General features: G+C 37.6%; 1 protein-coding gene across 22 annotated transcripts in view; it reads right to left on the bottom strand.

Moving 5' to 3' along the window:
* Positions 1-18,337, bottom strand: part of NRXN1 (neurexin 1) — a 705,404-nt gene that overhangs the window by 415,981 nt on the left and 271,086 nt on the right. For all 22 annotated transcript variants that reach the window (XM_029965176.1, XM_029965177.1, XM_029965155.1 and 19 more), the window contains 2 exons: positions 12,925-13,363; positions 286-669 (listed from right to left, as the gene is read on the bottom strand). In XM_029965176.1, coding sequence (XP_029821036.1) covers positions 286-669; positions 12,925-13,363 — 823 coding nt within the window. The remainder of the gene's footprint in view (positions 1-285; positions 670-12,924; positions 13,364-18,337) is intronic.

Below are 18,337 nucleotides of genomic sequence, written 5' to 3'. Positions count from 1 at the left end.
AACTCAGCAATGTATGATGAGAGAAAAAGGAGGTATTTTCTACGAAACACTCAGCAATGCTGACTCTCTGTCATAGGCAACTGATACTTCCTCATGCATCTTAGAGTCTCCCCTAAGATCTTTCCTCTAGAGTTATTCCTTTCAGTCTGGAGCAGGGTTCCATCTCATATCAAATAAAAAACAGGATGTTTTTTTTTGCCTCAGGAGAGTTAATGTTAGTTTACCACTTTTAATCATTGTGCAGGATTCTGTAAAACAGAAATGCAGTTATCTCATGGAACCTACCTCTTTCGCACGATCTGCCAAGGTAGCCCGTGCCAGAGCAATCACAAACATATCTGTTCCACCCATCCCTGCACACACCATTGTTTTTACAGGGGTTGCTAAGGCAAGGTTTTGCAGTTTCTCTTGAGCATGAGGGTTTTACTCCAGCTGTGCTTTGAATTTCAGCCATCTGTCGAATATCTTTGCTTTGACCATCAATAAATAAATCTCTAATGCAGCCGACGTATCCATAATTGAGAAGTGCTGTCCACACCTCTGTTGGGAAGACGAGGCCTGCTTTATTTTCTGGTAAGCCTCCAAGATATAAGTCATCATCCAAGTCAAGGATTTCACTTTCCCCTGGTGCAGTATATGGTGTACGTAATGTGTTCACAGATATGGTCCCTGAAAAGACAACAAAATGCATGATTTTCAAGACATTTAAAAGATTTTGGTTCTGCTTTTTTACTCATTCATCTGCATGTCACAAACAGCTATTAAGTGAAGCACAGCTATTCTATTTGTACATCTACAGAATCATAAATACACTTCACTATTTTAATTCCAATGGAGTACAAATACTGTGAGGAAGTGAATTATGAGAAAAACATTTATGTACAATATTACAGGATCACAATATCAAAAAAATCCAGCCAAAATCACCTTATCAATCTCATAGGGGAAGGGGGAATGCAGCTGAGAGTTATTTTCAGAAGTATCCTCACTGTGCAACAACAACAACAACAAAATCTTCACTACCTCATATGCATTTCAAAGCATTAAGGGTGAGGTTGCCTTGATAGGTTGTAACCTAGGAGGCATATCTGTCTTTGGTTTGGATCCAAAGACACAGTATTTTTAAAAGACTCTCACCACTTTCAGTGGGCTTTGGATAAGACTTTTTTCTTTAAGTGCAGGAGGAAAATACTCTCATCAGCTTCCAGGGAGGCAATCATTAAGGAGGTAGTGATGCGCTCCTAGAGTGAAAATCAATGCCTCTGGCACTTACCTCGAAATGTGTGCATGTTACAAACAGAGGGAGAGAAGATGTATATAGACCTTCAGGAAATCAGAAGTATCTATTTGATTTAAATTTAAAAATTAAATAAAAAAAATTAAACCTAAAATAGAGTTCTCTTTCTACAAAGTGTCTGATTAAAAAATCTGTAATCAACATGAAGTCACAGAACATACTTATGTCAATCCAATTTAATTTTATTGCTAAGTAAAATCACTTGAAAACAAAATCTTCATGTAGATCTTCATAGAAGTGACTCCTTACCATTCTATGGGAGTGCAAAAGCAAACAAAATATAAATCAAAACATTATATAGGTCACCAGATTACTATAATGTACCAGTCATATCATGTAACACTTATCTTCTGAACATGCCATTAAAACTGAAGAATCATATTTACCACAATGAATTTATCATACACATATATACAAAACTAACATGATTCACTACCTCCAATGTTAACCTGGAAGAGATTCCACAAGATAACACAAATTATCAAAAATGCTTCCGCTGTGATAGGAGTTGTGCACAGGAATAAGACATTCAGATTTTTTTAGAGCATACATACTAAAATATGAGTTTTAAGCAAAGGAAGGTCAGAAAAAGATCATTCTCCTACTTGGATATATCCTAAAATTTAGGCTTCTCTTTTAGCTATGGACTTTTGTGGAAGCTATGTTCTTTCTGTTCTTTTGTTGTTTCAATTGGTTAACTTCAACAATGCAGAATGAATAACTAAAGAATCTGGATCTTTAGTGAAAGGTCTTTGGGGTAAAGATCTCAGGAGGTCCAACTTCCATGTGAGACTTGGGACATTTGGATTTTAGAAGGGCCGGATACCACTACAAACGGTCTCCCTACTATCAGAAGAGATCTAAAAAGATAAAACAAAGGTTTGCATAGCATTTTTGCATCTTTAAAAGGACATTTAAAGAATAAGGATGTGGTCAGTTTTGCCTTTTATGTATTATCAGAAAAGTTTTCTGTGTGAGTTGAATGATCACACAGATGTAAAAATGAACTTTCAGTCTTAACGGTAAGAAATAGGCATGTTGAGACAAGATTCTTTTTCTTCCCAACCTCCATCTGTTGAAAACTGATAAGATTATTATGTTTTGCTAACTCTAAAAATTTGTATTACTGCTCAGATTCTTGAAGCGGAACTTGGCACTCCTATGGAACACTTGCTACAGATTTGACCTCAGGCATGCAAGCATAAACACTTTGAGATTTGATCTTATTAATCAGGTGCATCAAACAAGGACACCTGTGAATGACCTGTCAAACCAAGATAGCTAACTTTTCTGAGAGCATCCTGGGCATCAAGAAGGACTGCTAACAGACAAGAGATCATTTCTCCTTCCAAAAAAAATAAAGATGCTGTAAACATAAATCATATTTGTCCTCAGTATTTCTTACTGGTATTGTTGCTTGCTCCCATCTGTTGCTGTACATGCTATTTTAGGACCAAATACTTTAAACCTGTGTTCAGGCAGCACCCACTTATGCACCCACACAAGTTAACTCAGCTGCAGCCTCCAACCTCAAACTCATGAATGCGAGTAATGCTGTTTTCTATTGGACAAAGGCATTTATATTTTCAAGATATTCAAGACAACTTCTAGGACTCCTTTTCCTGATTACTTTGAGTGCACAAGAAAAGACAGGTAAATCTCTACCAGTGCAGCTGCAACATTACATAGTGTTCCAAGCAGAAGCTTTGGAAGCACAGAAGGCTTAGAAAGGTGAATGATAAAGATAAAGGGAACTGTAGATCATCACTACACTCTGGTGATTGTGAATTATAGTTAAGTGATAGTTTGAAGTGGGAAATTTTTCTTCAGTATGTCATAAAGGATTACCCCAAAGACAGCTTAAATATTATTTTGAATAGTTAGCAACAGCTTCTTAAATAAATGAACTTTTCACCTTCCCAATAAATGAAACCCCATAAAATATGCCCTGGGAGAATTGCTCTGAAATCTTAGTGCAATCATAGCATCTAATGACTATGGGTAGAAAAACATGACAGGCAACAACTCCTCTGTGCATCTTTTTCATGTTTTAGACGGCCACAAAACCACTATGACACATCTAGACTATCTCCAATTTACTGCTGGACATATTCATGACATTCCAACTAACTGCCATAGTGTGTGCATTATCTTCAACCAAAATACTGTAAGTTATCTCTATTTAATTCTTTTGAGAGCTACACTAAGGCACATAGCACCTTCAGAAGACCCAAAGCTGTTATGCAGAAGCTTGAACAAAATATCACATAGCACACTGTCTAACAAGAACTAGGACTATAATATAGATAGGCTATAGTCTATCTAATAGCAGACAACCTATGCCTGGGCACCAAGAGGTTCATGCTCTCAGTTACCAAGCTGTCCTGCTTTCCAGCGAACTTGTAATAGCATGTCCAGGCAATTGTACAGCCATCACTGCTCTTGGAATCCAAATTACCTTTTATGTGTCTCTGACAGGTAATGCAAACTTTATTCACTAATTGCTTTGTAAATGCAGGTGAAAAAATTCCAAGAAAAATAAGGGGAAATAAGAAAACTATTCCAAAATACAGTAGAAATTACAGGGTCTTGTAAGTATCCTAAAATTAAATGTAGAACTCAAGTTCATAGAACATGGGCCTGCAGAAAAAAAAAAAACCAAAAAACAATGAGTCTACTAGCACTTTTGGATTCACAGTGCATCCAGAGCTGTGACAGAATTAGAGGGTGCTGTGTCATCTTGGTGAGGTTGTTTTGGGGATTTTTCTTTGGTTGGTTGGTTGGTATTCATCCTGTGTTGTTTTGGGTTTGTTGTTGGGTTTTTTTAAAGCCTGTCTTCTTTCTTAAGGGAAATTTTAATTTCTACAGAAGACATCTCAAGTTGGACCTCATGACAATGGCAGATGCTACCTCAGAAACTGGGGACTGTAATGCACATCCCCTCTGAAAGATTTCAATTGTACTTTCTCTGGGAATTATAGGCAGATAAAAGGAATTGTTTTGTCAAATCACCAGTGTGTTCCAATTCACTTGGATGTTCCTGCTTATGAATGTGAAGAGACATCACTTTCCACAGAAGCAGAAAGAAGGAAAGCTAATGGAGCATACAAATTTCTTACGTGGTGTAGAGTAAGATACACACAGGTATCCCCCCAAAATGCCAAGGCAGTGGAAAGAATCAAAAAAGGTTTATCCTGAAGATGAGAATGATAAAAAAATTACAAAGAGAAAACTGCACCAGCCTGCAAAGCAGTGCTGGGCCTGAAAAAGACACAAACTCCTGTCTCCTTCCAGCCCCTTTCCTTCCTTGTCTTCTCTCCTGTGCCTGCCTGTAACATCTGTTTATCTGTCCACATTGCAGGGATCTGCCTACAGGGGCAGCCTTTCTCTGGAATGCAAGAGGGAAAGAACATCTCCCTATCACTGAAAAAGGGGTTTCTTCTTAGGGAGAAAGTCTCCTTAAGCAGACATTCAATTAAACTCTAATCTCCTCGGAGAGAAATCTTCAGAAAAAGGAACACTTATCCCAGTACAAGAAAAGGTTAGTAAATCACCCTGTAAAGACACTGTAACATCAATCCTTCTCAAGACAGAATTGTCAAGTTTGACCATTGGAAAAAATGGGACACATCTCATTTTACAAAATAATCTAGAGACAACAGATATTACGAGGAAGTAGTAGATTCAGAGGAGCACTGGCCACTCAAGAGAAAACTATAACCTTAAATTGTAACAACTCTGTAGTAAGAACCATCCTAAAAGTTCCATCTTTGCATACTACCTAGCATAACAGCCCCCATAATCAGATCAGTAACTGTTTCTTTGAAAAGAGCAACACTGAGGCAGTAATGCCTGTCAGGAAACATGCAGCTTCCTTGCAAAGTTTTTTAATAGTCAAAGTAGGAAATATTGTCTGTATTCCTATCAGAATAAGGAAGAAATGGAAAAATGCTGATAGCATGTGGTTTTTCCAGCCTGAAAGAAGAAAAAGGGAATGACTGAAAGACAAGTGGAGTGACTTATTGAGTCTGGGAAGTCATGATCTACCTTTAGACTCTAAAAAACCAGTAGCATTTCTAATCTTCAGAAATTGGACATAAATTTAAGGGTCCTGGATGACCCATGGATACTCTGATTCTGCAGCATTTTACCCAAGAACACAGTGCAATTTAAAGATTCAGAAATTTCTTTAGGTATTGGAAAAGCAGTTTGAGAAAAACTAATGAAATTATGGGCTTTGGCAAAAATTATTGACTTAAAGGACAACTGATTAGTGAGCAGTCCTTCAAAGGAAGAGTCTACAATATAAGTCAAAAATAATCCACCTATGATCAAAATGGGAAATATATTGGGAGTCATAGAGAAGCCTATTGTGCCGCTTTACTGGGCATTGGTAAAGTTTTATCTTGAACTCTGAGAAAGATGTAGATCAGCCAAGGAGACTGTAGAAAATGGTAATAAAAATGGTCCATAGTTACAGAACATGACATAATAAGGATAGGAAGAAGCTGGTGTTTCTTAGTCTCTAAACCAGAGACTGACATAATCTGCCTCCCAGGCAGCTCTCAGTAAGACAAGAGGGCATGGTCTTAAGCTGTGCCAGGGGAGGTTTAGGTTGGATATTAGGAAGAAATTCTTTACAGAGAGGGTAATCAGGCATTGGAATGGGCTGCCCAGGGAGGGGTGGATTCTCCATCCCTGGAGGTTTTTAAGATGAGACTGGATGTGGCACTCACTGCCATGGTCTAGCAACCACAGTGGTGTTGGATCAAGAGTTGAACTTGATGATCTCAGAGGTCCCTTCCAACCCAGCTGATTCTATGATTCTATGATTCTAATATTCAGATCCTAAGTATTATAGAAATATGACATTGGGGAAAAATGTGTGGTGTATTTTGTGCCTGCTATGGACAAGAAAATGATGGAAAAAAATGGGGGTTTGTGCATAGAAAATTATGCAGCTTATGAATGATTATGTGGGAAGGTTGTGACTGCTGGAGGTGACTCAACACCTGTCAAGACTTACACAAGTACACTATCACTACTTTCATTGGAGAGATAAAATATTGGACCTCTCAAGGTCACCCATCTTGATTTTACTATGAGTTTATGAATAAATGAAAAACACTAAGTGGATCATTGGAAGAACTTTCCTTAAAATTCAATATAAACCCATTCTCCCAAATACACAAACTTTTAACGTTCGTTGAAATAGAAACACGTAAATCTAGCAGTTCTTAAAAGTTTGAAAACATGTGGGAAGCAATATATAGAAGTGTAAAAAAAAGAACGTAAAAAAAAAAGAACCTATAACACAATACATGTAATTGATATCAACAAAGTACTACTTACAGTGAGATACTGATTATAGTTAAGCTCTAATTACATACTTTAGGAATAATTTCTGGTATTCAGGCTGAAATTCTAACTTTAGTTCAAAATTCCAGTGACTTAGCCCTTAAATGCTACCTACCTATGAATACATTCTGATACATTCTGTTTTACACTGCCCTACACAGTTAGAGGTTGACAAGAAAAGTAAGATTCCTCTCTGATTTCACTCTGTAAGGATGATTTCCAGAGGATGAATGGTGGTTATTTAAAAAAAAAAACAAAAACACGTGCAAGGTTATCTTTGAATATGGTAACCAGTTTAAAAAAAATTTAAATAACACTTAAGTCTCAGAAAGCAGTTATTAAACCTATTTCTACTGTGTTGCAAGAAACACTGTGAACAAAGACCTTTACAGCTGCTTCATGGTTGGATTTTATTTAGTTTATGCTTTTGGGTTTTTTTCCCATTCTTTTTCTGCAGAATTAGCAGTACTGTTAAGAGCAGAACAGACAAACATTTCCCTTAGGTATGAGTTAATGAGCCTCTCCAATCATATTCATTATCTCAGCAATTTACTTTTTCATAAGACTGTGTATAAGAAGCTAAATCTTATTTCTAAACCTTTTCTCATTCCTGATCATTTAAATGTGAAGATTGCAAGTAGAGCTACTACAACTATTCTGATCTCTCTGCTTATCTGATGTAGCCTATCTAGTTGCTTTTTGTGGCCAGGAAAAACATTTGCCTTTAAAGAAACAGTGAAAAATAGGAGCAAGGTATTAATTCTAAATACACTTTACATCTTGTGAGCTAAAGCACAATATAATAGCTGTGATGAAGACTGTGACCACAGCATACATCCCATGGCCAAGACAGGGCACATGTGAAGCAGTTGTGAAGCTACTATCCTTTGCAAGAATTCAGGATATACAATTCAGGAGTACTGGGAAGAAACTCAGCCTATTTGACAGGACACAGCAGTTGGGAACCAGTTGGGAACTCTGCTGCATACCCATCAAGAAAGATGGACCAGTGGAGAAGGTATGAAATCTTTTACTTAACCCTGGGAAATATGGTCTCAGGAGCTCCTTCTTACCAAAGGACTGCTTTTTAGGTAAGAAAGCACACACAGTAAGTCATACAGGTAACAGAATGGGACTCTAGGCTGAAAAATTTCTGTAAGAATAAAAGGTCAAAAGTTCCTTCATCAAAAGGAAATGAAAAGGTGTCATCTCTTCCCTCTTCCTTGTAGCTCTCAAAATCTGAGGAGATTGGCAGAATTGCTAGAGAATAGAGCCCAGATAGTTACAATTTAAAAGTGTGTTCTCATTCCCTATATCTTCCTCCCCTCCTCCACTGCAGGCCCAGACAGGCAATGGCAAAGTCAGTAGTTTAGAGTGGATGCTCACTGTGACTGTGAGTCTGGAAGAGAGAATGAAAAATAAATCTAGTACTTGCTGATCCAGCTAATATGAAAGTCAAGGAAATTAGCAAAGCTCCTTGAGAAATGTCACAGCATTCCACTATCAGAGGGAACCACTCCACATTGGATTTAAGGGCTAGGAGCAAAAGGTTTCAAGACACCGAATGTCATTAAAAACAAACAAACAAACCAACCGCAGTTTATTTGAGCTATTTATTCATTAACAGAAGAATCTCTTCCTTTATGTTTGACAGCTAGGGAAGTATGCTGTCAACAGCAACAAGAAAGTATCTGAAAAACAACTTTTTTTCTATACAAGGTATATTCATTCACTTGTATAAAAATTCTGAAGGTAAGCAAGTGAAAAATAATCATGTGATTTCCAGTATGTTTGGTTTGGTCTACAGGAAAGAAACCAAAAAGCATCCTGAAATAGTAAAGTAAATTTTATTATTCATGGAAAAAACACACCAACATACATAATGAGATACATAACTCCAAGAGATGATGGAGTTGTGAACACAACTTGGTGGAGTTTGTGATCCTCAGGGCAGTGAGGAGGGTGCAGAACAAACTCACTGTCCTGGACTTCAGGAGAGCAGAATTTGCTCTCTTCAAGGACCTACTCAATAGAGTCTTATGGGAAAGAGCCCTGGAGGGCAGAGGGCCCCAAGAATGCTGGCTGATATTCAAGGATCATTTTCTCCAAGCTAAGGAGAGATGCGTCCTGACAAGGAGGAAATCAGGTAAAAATGCCAGGAGGCCATCATTGATCTATAAGGAGCTGCTGAGTGAACTCAGAGCAAAAAAAAGGTTTCAGAATGTGCAAATGAGGACAGACTGCCTTGGAGGAATACAGGGAAATTGTATGGGAATCCTGGGATAAGGCTGGGATGGCCAAGGCCCAGTTAAAATTGAGTATGGCAAGGGACACCAAGGATGACAGGAAGGGCTTCTGTAAGATATGTTACAAATATAAGAAATACTAGGAATAATGTGGGTCCTCTCCAGAAGGAAACAGGAGAGCTGGCTACCATGGATGAAGAGAAGGCTGAGGCTTTCAATGACTTCTATGCCTCAGTCATCAATGGCATGCACTCCAGCCATGCTGCCCAAGTTGAGAAAGGCAAATGCAGGTACTGGGAGAACAAAGACACTAAGCCCACTGCAGGACAGGATAAGATTTGAGACTAGCTAAGGAACTCGAATATGCTGAAGTCCATGGAACCCAATGAGATGCATCTGCAGGTCCTGAGAGAGCTGCCAAACAAAGTTACTAAATCACTATCCAGCATTTTTTAAAAATCGTGGCAGTCAGGTGAAGTCTCTGATAACTGGAAAAAGGGAAATATAACCCTCATTTTTAAAAAGTGGAAAGTGGAGGACCCAGAGAATTACACACCAGTCAGTCTCACCTCTGTGCTAGGCAAGATAATGGAGCGGATTCTCGTGAAAACTGTGCTAAGACACATGGAAAACAAAGATGTGATTGGTAACAGCCATCATGGCTTTACAAAGGGGAAATCATGCCTGAAAAATCTGGTGACCTTCTCAGACAGGGCTACAGCACTGGTAGATGGGGCAGAGCAACTGACATCATCTACCCAGACTTATGCAAAGCATTTGACACTGTCCTGCATGGCACCCTGGTCTCTAAGTTGGAGAGAGGTGGACTTGATGGATGGACCACTTGGTGGATAAAAACTGGCTGGATGGTCAACACACAAAGAGTTGTGGTCAGGTGATCATTGTCCATGTGGAGACCAGTGATGGGTGGTGTCTGTCAGAGGCTGGTGCTGAGGCCAGTACTCTGGGATCGAGGGCACCCTCAGCAAGCTCACTGATGACACCAAGCTGTGGGGTGCAGTTGGCATGCTGGAGGGAAGGGATGCCATGCAGAGGGACCTTGACAGGCTTGAGAGGTGGGCCTGTGTGAACCTCACAAAATTCAAAAAAGCAAAGTGTAAAGTCCTACACTTGAGTCATGGCAATCTCAGGCACACCTACAGGCTGGGCAGAGAAGTGATTGAGAGCAGCCCTGCAGAGAAGGACTTGGTGGTGATGGTTCATGAGAAACTCAATATGAGCTGGCAGTGTGTGCTCACAGCCCAAAAAGCCAAGCAGTGTGGGCAACAGGTTGAAGGAGGTGATTCTCCCCCTCTACTCTGCTCTTGTGATACCCCACCCAGAGTACTGCATACAATTCTGGTGTCTCCAACAAAAGAAGGACATGAACTGTTGGAGCAAGTCCAGAGGAGGGTCACAAAGTTGATAAGTGGACTGGAGCAACTCTCCTATAACGACAGGCTGAAAAGGTTGGGGCTGCTCAGCCTGGAGAAGAGAAGGTTGTGTGGAGACCTCATAGCAACATTCCAGTTTCTGAAGGGGGCTTACAGGGAGGCTGGAGATGGACTCTTCATCACGAACTGTAATGATAGGACAAGGAGGAAAGGGTACAAACCGAAAGAGGAGAAAATCAGGCTGAATATTAGAAAGAAAGTCTTTACTGTGAGGGTGATGAGATATTGTAACAGGTTGCCCAGGGAGGCTGTGGATGCACCAACCTTGTCAGTGTTCAAGGCCAGGTTAGATAAGGCCTTGAAGCAACCTGATCTAGTGGGAGGTGTCCCTGCCCATGGCGGGGGAGTTGGGACTAGATGATTTTAAGGTCCCCTCCAACTCTTAACATTCTATGATTCTATGATTCTATAAGTCATGAAGAACTAATCTAAACACACAACACATCAGAACTTCCTGATCCAAACAGAAGAAAACAAGAACATATAGTTCATTCTTTATTTTAATTGTTAGGCAGTCATTTTACTTGGTTAAATCACATGGTCATGATTCTACTCAGTCAATGTTCTCATCAAAAAAAATAATGGCATTGCTGGTGTTATTGGTACTTCTGCTGTATTGTTGTATGTATTAGAATAATAGAAAAATGTTGATGTCTGGTTCAGATTGCAGCTAAAAACTCAGTTTGTCAATCCATAAGCCTACATATTTTATCAAGTTTTCCTGGTAATAGCTCATCGGTTGAGAGTGAATAGGTATTACAGTCAGTTTTCAAGAGTGACAGGGTAAATAAATTTCACCAATCTGAATCACAGGCAAGTCAGCAGATGGATTAATTTGGTTATTTATAATTCTACTTCAAAATATCATGCAATCCTGATCACCAGGTTTGTTTGTTTCCTAAAATAAGTCTACATTCTTGTTGATGTCCATCAACAGTTCTAAAAATTAAAGTATGCCCTAAACTCTCTTAATGGCACTTGTGAGCAACATTTTTTGTGAAGCAATGAAAGTGTAGAACACATCTTCAGATGTAAACAATTGCCATGCATTTATTTCTTTTCTGTATAGTTCTGTTGGCTTTGGATGTAAGAATAAACTTTTCTTTCAGCAGAGTCCCACAGGCATGATTATTACAGGATTTACTGCCTCATATGAATCACTGAAACAGCACTTAAGAAGGAATTCTGAAATGAAGATTGTAGTACAAATAATATAGTTGCTGGATACTCCATCCCAACTGAGGATGTTGAGAAGTTATGTTTTCTTGTTTGGTTAGGGTTCTTTTTCTTGTTTGTCTGGGGGTTTTGTTGGATTTTCTTTGTTTGTTTGGTTGGTTGGTTGTTTCTTTTTAACCTCAAGAAATGTAAATAAGCAACTGACATAATATAATAAGAAAATCAAATGCTTTAAAATTAGAATTTGAAGCTGCACAGCCAATGAATCAAATAATTATTTTTCACAATTGTAGGGCAGATCAATTGAATTTGGTCTGATTTTCAGCATAGGTGTGACTAAAATCTTCAATTTAAACCTGCACCTAAGATTTGCTTGATCTGAAATCTGATTTGTGGATAATAAGAAAATAAGTCATAAAATAATAACTCATTTGTGGTTAAGCTCTCAGAAGGAAATTGTAAATGCGAGTTATGGAAAAGAAGTCAGTAGAAGGAAGAAAGTGGGGAAAACCCCACAAAATCCAAAAGGAATTTACATTTTTTAACACTCAATTTCAGAGTATAAATAAACTTCAGACAATACCAATACTAATCAGAAAATTCTTTGATGGACAGAATTACAGATTCATTACATTCACCACTTCCTTCCTCCCCTAATCTTGGCATGAACTACAGGAAAGATACCTTAGAAGAGATCTGTCCTTCAATTAATGTATATTGATTATTTGCTTAAGTCAAGATATATACTCAAGATAAGATGCAGCTGAAACACGACAATTTCACTAGTTAAAAGCATTTTATGCCATATTAGATTTCAGTAGCATTAGGAAGAGTTTATGAATTCTTTATTTTTACCCTTTTTGGTGAGGTCATTTTTTGAGTAAACTACTACAGAATATGGATCATACTGACAGAATGCAGCATGGCAATTATTTTCATTTCTGCTGATATGTGTTGTTAGCCATTCATTAGCATATCATTTAATTATGCTGAGACCTGCTGACATGATTGGAAGTTCGGTGTTGTTTCTGTAGGCCAGCTATTCCCTGTGTTGGAGATTACTTTCAGTAATCCTTTTTTTGCTTTATTTTCATTGTTGAAATTTGCCACTTCAGCTATTTGGTGTAAGCAAGCACAGAGGGAGATTACAATTGGTTTTTCAAGTGCAGAACAGACTTATTTGCAAGATTAAGTACTTGATTATCCAATAATGTTAACATAAGATATTTTACTCAGCAAATTAGTGTATTCTAGTACCTGACAATAATGACTTCTTTTATTTCCCTTGCTTTTCAGATGATGCACAACTCTAATTGTGACAACATTAGTATGTACCCTGTATTCCCTCAGATACAAAAGGAAAAAAATACTGAATGCTAAGAAAAAAACTTACCTGACCGTCCATCCCGCTGAAAATCCACATGGTACCATTCACCATCATTCACCTTCTTCTGCAAGGCTTTTATTTTTATAGTACCTGATCCCATGTCTAACAGCAGGTAGAGGTGGCCATCAAGCATCTCGATGGCAAAAAAATCAACCTTCACCATCTGTGGATGTTTGGCATCTTTTTGGTGCCTTGGTTTCCCATGACTGAAAAGAATTAGGCCATTTGGCTCAGTTGTACGAAAATCAAATGATATTGAGCCTGTTTTCTTGGCATTCCACTTTGGCAAAGAGATGAATGACTCTGGTGTTTCAAATGTGATTGGATCTAAGGTTGCAACATTCTCACATTTAAAAGCTACAACCCCATGAATCTTCATTTTGGGATCTCCTTGCTTGGCAAGTCGAGATAACTCCAACCTGACGTCATTATTTTTATATACAACCTGCAAGCAAAGCAGAGAAGTTACTCAAAGAAACCTGACCATTTTAACCAAACAGATATAATCCTGAACAGGCACATTATTTAAAGGATAATAATGATGATATATGAATATGATAAGTTACATACACACAAAACTAATAAGTATTTTCATTGACTAATGATTTAATAATTGTTTTCATTAAACCAAACAAAGTTGCTCTAAAAATATCCCTAGAGTTAATTCTAACAATCTGAAAGAATCTACACATAATTTATACTATGAGTTGCAAATTAGCTTGTGTGGCCTTGATTACTTAAAAACCCTCTTTGCACAGCCACTCTGCTACAATAGAGAAGTATAGGATTTCTTCTTCCTCTAAAACCCTTTGTCACTGTCTTAACTCTTCTGTTCACGCACAGAAAATATACCAAGGTCAGATATCTCATAAATTAACATCTTTTCAGTTTGTCCTTGGGGCTGAGGAAAAACAGTGTTCATGGTATCCATGAAGCTATAAGATAGGCAAACTAGTGTCATACAGATCAAAACAGGCAAAACCAGGGAAATCTTTGAGCCAGTTCAATTGGACAAAAAATAAATCAACTTACATATTTTCCCTGACTGAAGACTTTTCTGATAAAAATGAAAGACAATATTAGTTTTAAATCCAATTGACCTCTGCAGCAAATATTCTTGCTTCAAATTACATTTTTACTTGCTCCAGAGAAGTCGGCCATGATAAAAACATTTCCCAGGGTTCTAGTCTTTATTAGTATATTCTGAAATTGCTGCTATTTCTGAGTTATCCAGAATACAAGGGCTCCTTAAATGAAGCTCCCTAATACCAAAGGAGTGCACAAGTATTTTGTCAATATTTTTAATTATTCAGTAAATGATACACTCAAGCTAAAATACCACTGAATGGCTGCTATGACCCCAGAGCGACAAAAGCTAAAACCTTCTCTGTTTCTAAGGTTAAGCCCTACATTAAAAAGCAATTTGAAGAAAAGGTAACAGCTCAGCAAAACCAAGCAGTTTGTGCTGAGGCTTCTTCATCTACAGATCTATACCATTCAGGACTAGATCATGTCTGGTCCCTGATCCAATATTCCAGCTATACAGTGTAGTTCGAAGCTGTTTAGGGGACCAATCACTGATTCAGACCTTACACCCCTATTAGTGGTTAGAAAGTGCTTACTGAACACTCAGGATAGAGCTTCTGGATTAATTTCCTCTGAGACCTAGTTTGAACTCAAATGAAACCCAGTCTGACACACAGAAGCAGAAGACACAGGGGATGCACTGCAGAACTGTGCTACTGTTAGAAATCAAAACACTACATACAGCCAATCTGAGATGGCATACCCCGTAAGTGATAGTTGCTCTCGAAAAATGGTGTTTAAAGATACTAGAACACTAAAGAAATGATTGATAGACTGACAATTTTTTACTGTAAGAATTGTGTTCTTTTTAATTATGTCATTATCCACGCTGCAAATTTCAGCATAAGACATGGCAGAATTATTCTCCTCCATTAAAATGTGTCCTAATAGCTAATAAATAAGCTTATTTCTTCATTTTATTACCGAGTTGAGTGCAAGTAATGCTGTTTCCATGGGAGCTGTGTCTCCAAAGACAACAGATAAACCTCACTGTGGATTGCTGACAGCAGAAATAATACTCTGCCACACAGAGGCAGATAATATGTTGCATTCTTCAACTGAAGACTTCAGAAGTGAATAGAATTGGACTAAATTTTAATATTAGAGAGTAAGGATACATATTTCCATTTATCAAATACATCCATAACACCTCAGATATCACAGATTGTGCAAGGCAATTTAGAAGAGTACTGGAGAATAAGCACACACAGGTGATCTCCCTTTGGTGTGACTTTTTGTCTTTAGAGTGAAGAAAGCCAAAAGGCAGCAGAATGAAGCAAGAAGTCAGCATAATAGTAGGTTTCTTAGAGATACCTGGTCTCACAAAACATTGGCCACTTTCTAGGGCAAAAGGGATTTTGGACAGCTTTCATTTAATTTCAAGAAGTTAGAGGGGACAACCTTTCTAGATTAGATTGAAAAGCATTAAATAGTAGCCAGAGGATATGACAAAACAAACCAAAAAAAAGGAACAAATGGGCTCTTATCAGAATTAAATCACATATGATGACAATGAAAGTAAATAAGGCAACAAAGAATATGAGAAAATCTTTTTTTAATTATCTACTAAACAAGAGTAGGTGCCAGGACAAGGCGAGTAAATGTACAAAGAAATTTTATTGTTTATGGACAAATCAAATTGTCTGATATTAATGAAAGCTGGTCGACTGAATATTAAAATTAGGAGTTAATAGCCATGTTAGAAAAACTGAGCAGGCTAAAGTCTGAAGTCATTTGCCAACTCATAAACAATAATTTGTAAGAAATGTTGTCTTTGAACAAGAACCTAATGGACAAAGTGCAAACAGGAATACTAGCAATTGCTTTCTCAATAACTTGTCACCAACTCTTCACGTAGCTTAATATATAGGAGAGAAAAATTGCTAGAACAATTTAGTAAGAGTGACAAATATTTTATGCCACCAATATCAAAACATTCTCGGAATCCCTAAATATTGCATATGACAATTTCTAACTTCCATATTCCACAACTGAAACTCCATAGCTACCAAGAAGCAAATGACTGCATATTATTACATTCATTGCGTGGAAACTAAATAAAGCCTATATCTAAGTTTTAGAGTGCTTATGTTCTATGTTTTAGAATGCTTATATTCCTTTAATCTTACTAAATGGAAAATTTGGAACTGAATTATCATGGATAATTAGTATTAAAAGAGGAATATATGAACCATAACTGAAAAGAACTGTAAACTATTAACTGAACACAGCTGGCATTTGGGAGCCCATTTCCTAGTGTTATGCTGAGATTCTTACCCCTCTCTCTGTTCATGAAAAATGTACTCAGCCATCAGTGAACCACAGCAAAAAGGAGGAAAACACTATGTTCACAGAAAGTACTCATCGTTAATTTGTGGAAAACAACTGAACAGTAAGGAATAATTCTGAGATGAATATCTGCTTTATAACTCATGAAGGTATATGCTGTAGAAGTAATAGCCTCTAGGGTATAAATAATTTACTCATCCAATCACTTTGCCTTTTTTTTTTTTTTCCCTCTGGGTACATAAGGACAAACATGTTTTTAATAGGGCTTATATTATCTACTATTACCATCTGAGGTGCACAACATATTGTTCTTTAGTATTAACTCAGTATATTCTCCCTCTGCTAGAGACATGGATCCACAGTTAGTCAAGTGAAGGTGATTTGGAATGGAGAAATATTTGAGTCCCATTGACCTTTACTCCCACACAACCTGCAGTCTCTATCCTTGCACTGGTATGTGCTTTACAAGCATCTATTTGGTTGACTCTGGTAATAACTTGCTTGCTCTTGCACTCACTTTCATACCTGAGCAACAATATAAGTTTCCTACATGTGAAGCTGCCAGTCCCCAGGGAACTGTGTTATGCTATTAAGAGCACCTTGAATTTGTTTTTTATTCACTGTATTCTTCTTAATATTAAGTAAGTTTCAAGACCTCAGTCTTTAAAATATATAGTTACCTCGCTTTTGGAAACTGCAAAAGGTCACCTAAACTTTCAAGAGAAATGGAGCCGTTAGCAATCTCCCCATAACTTGCGACCAAGCTATCCAAAGCAAGGAATAAATTTGGTTTCTAAGAGAGGGCAGAACTATATATCATTTTACAATCAAGATACAAGCTTCCTTTGCTACCATCTAGGCCAACCACATGCTGGGTAACTTGCAATATCACGGTGCTGAGTCTTAATAAATAAGTCCAGCTATGAGACAGCGAATATTACCTTAAGCTCAGCACTCTTTAACATGGTCTGCAGTCATCTTGGAGCATAACCTAAATTAATTCATGCTTCCCAAAGATATATCATGTATACAGTTTTTTGCAAGCCAGGGCCTTAGTATTCAATGAACTACAGAAGCATATCAAGTATTCACTACAGACCCTGACGGTGGTCATGGTTGGTGCCTTCACAACAAAAAATGTACCAGAGCAGCCAAAGAAAATACATTATTAAACCAGCAATATATAAATTTATGAATGACCTTGAGAAAAGGTGAAGGAAAAGAGAAGAAATTCATATTAGGGACATATTCTAAATATACAAACATTCAATTATCAAGTTTAAAAATAAAAATAAATTAAAAAAATAATAAACAGAACCCTAGCAGTTCTTTCTACTGACCCTATCTCATGAGATTGAAAACCACAAAAGATGTGAAAGAATTCTGATTTCAACACCATTTTCATTTCAATGTGCAGCCCTTTCCACATCAAACACTGTGAGTGAAGAAAGGCATTACCCTCAAATATTTCAGAATACTGATCAACTCTGCCAGCAACAGCTTTTCCATCACTGTGATAAAAATCCTTTAAATTACTATGAAGCATTTTTTTCAAATTACTACTTATTATTAAAACCAAAAATGATCCTCAAGGAGCTAATCACATCCCCTGATTTGCAGCATCATAGAGAATCCAGGAGTTCAGAGCACCTACCATTATGATCTTGCTCCAAAGAGCTTGCCTGTTTACTTAACAGGGAGGTGAGGAAAAATGCTTCTTTAAATGTGAATGAGTGGATAAATCTAGTATCAAAATCTGTTAAAAACTGGATCATATAAATTTTTATCTCACCATAAAGCAGTATTTTAGTATTTTTATATTTTTACAAAACCTGGATTACCTAGTGCAAACAATGACAGTTAATTCTCTAAAATGGAGATTAGTATCATCCAAAATGGCTCAGGTAGGTGCTGCTACCCTACAGGTTTATGCTGCACAGTGGAGTCAGCAGGAGATAACTTGCTGATGTCAGAAAGTCTAACAGTGAGATTTACATTATGGGAAGCCTGAGGCAATTTTCATCAGCTTGCTTTAACAGCCACT

Source organism: Manacus vitellinus, unplaced genomic scaffold (assembly GCF_001715985.3).
Source record: "Manacus vitellinus isolate BGI_N305 unplaced genomic scaffold, ASM171598v3 scaffold_8_pilon, whole genome shotgun sequence".
Lineage (NCBI taxonomy): Eukaryota > Metazoa > Chordata > Aves > Passeriformes > Pipridae > Manacus > Manacus vitellinus.
The sequence above is the reverse complement of the archived record's forward strand: the minus strand, read 5'-3'. Positions and strand labels throughout refer to the sequence as shown.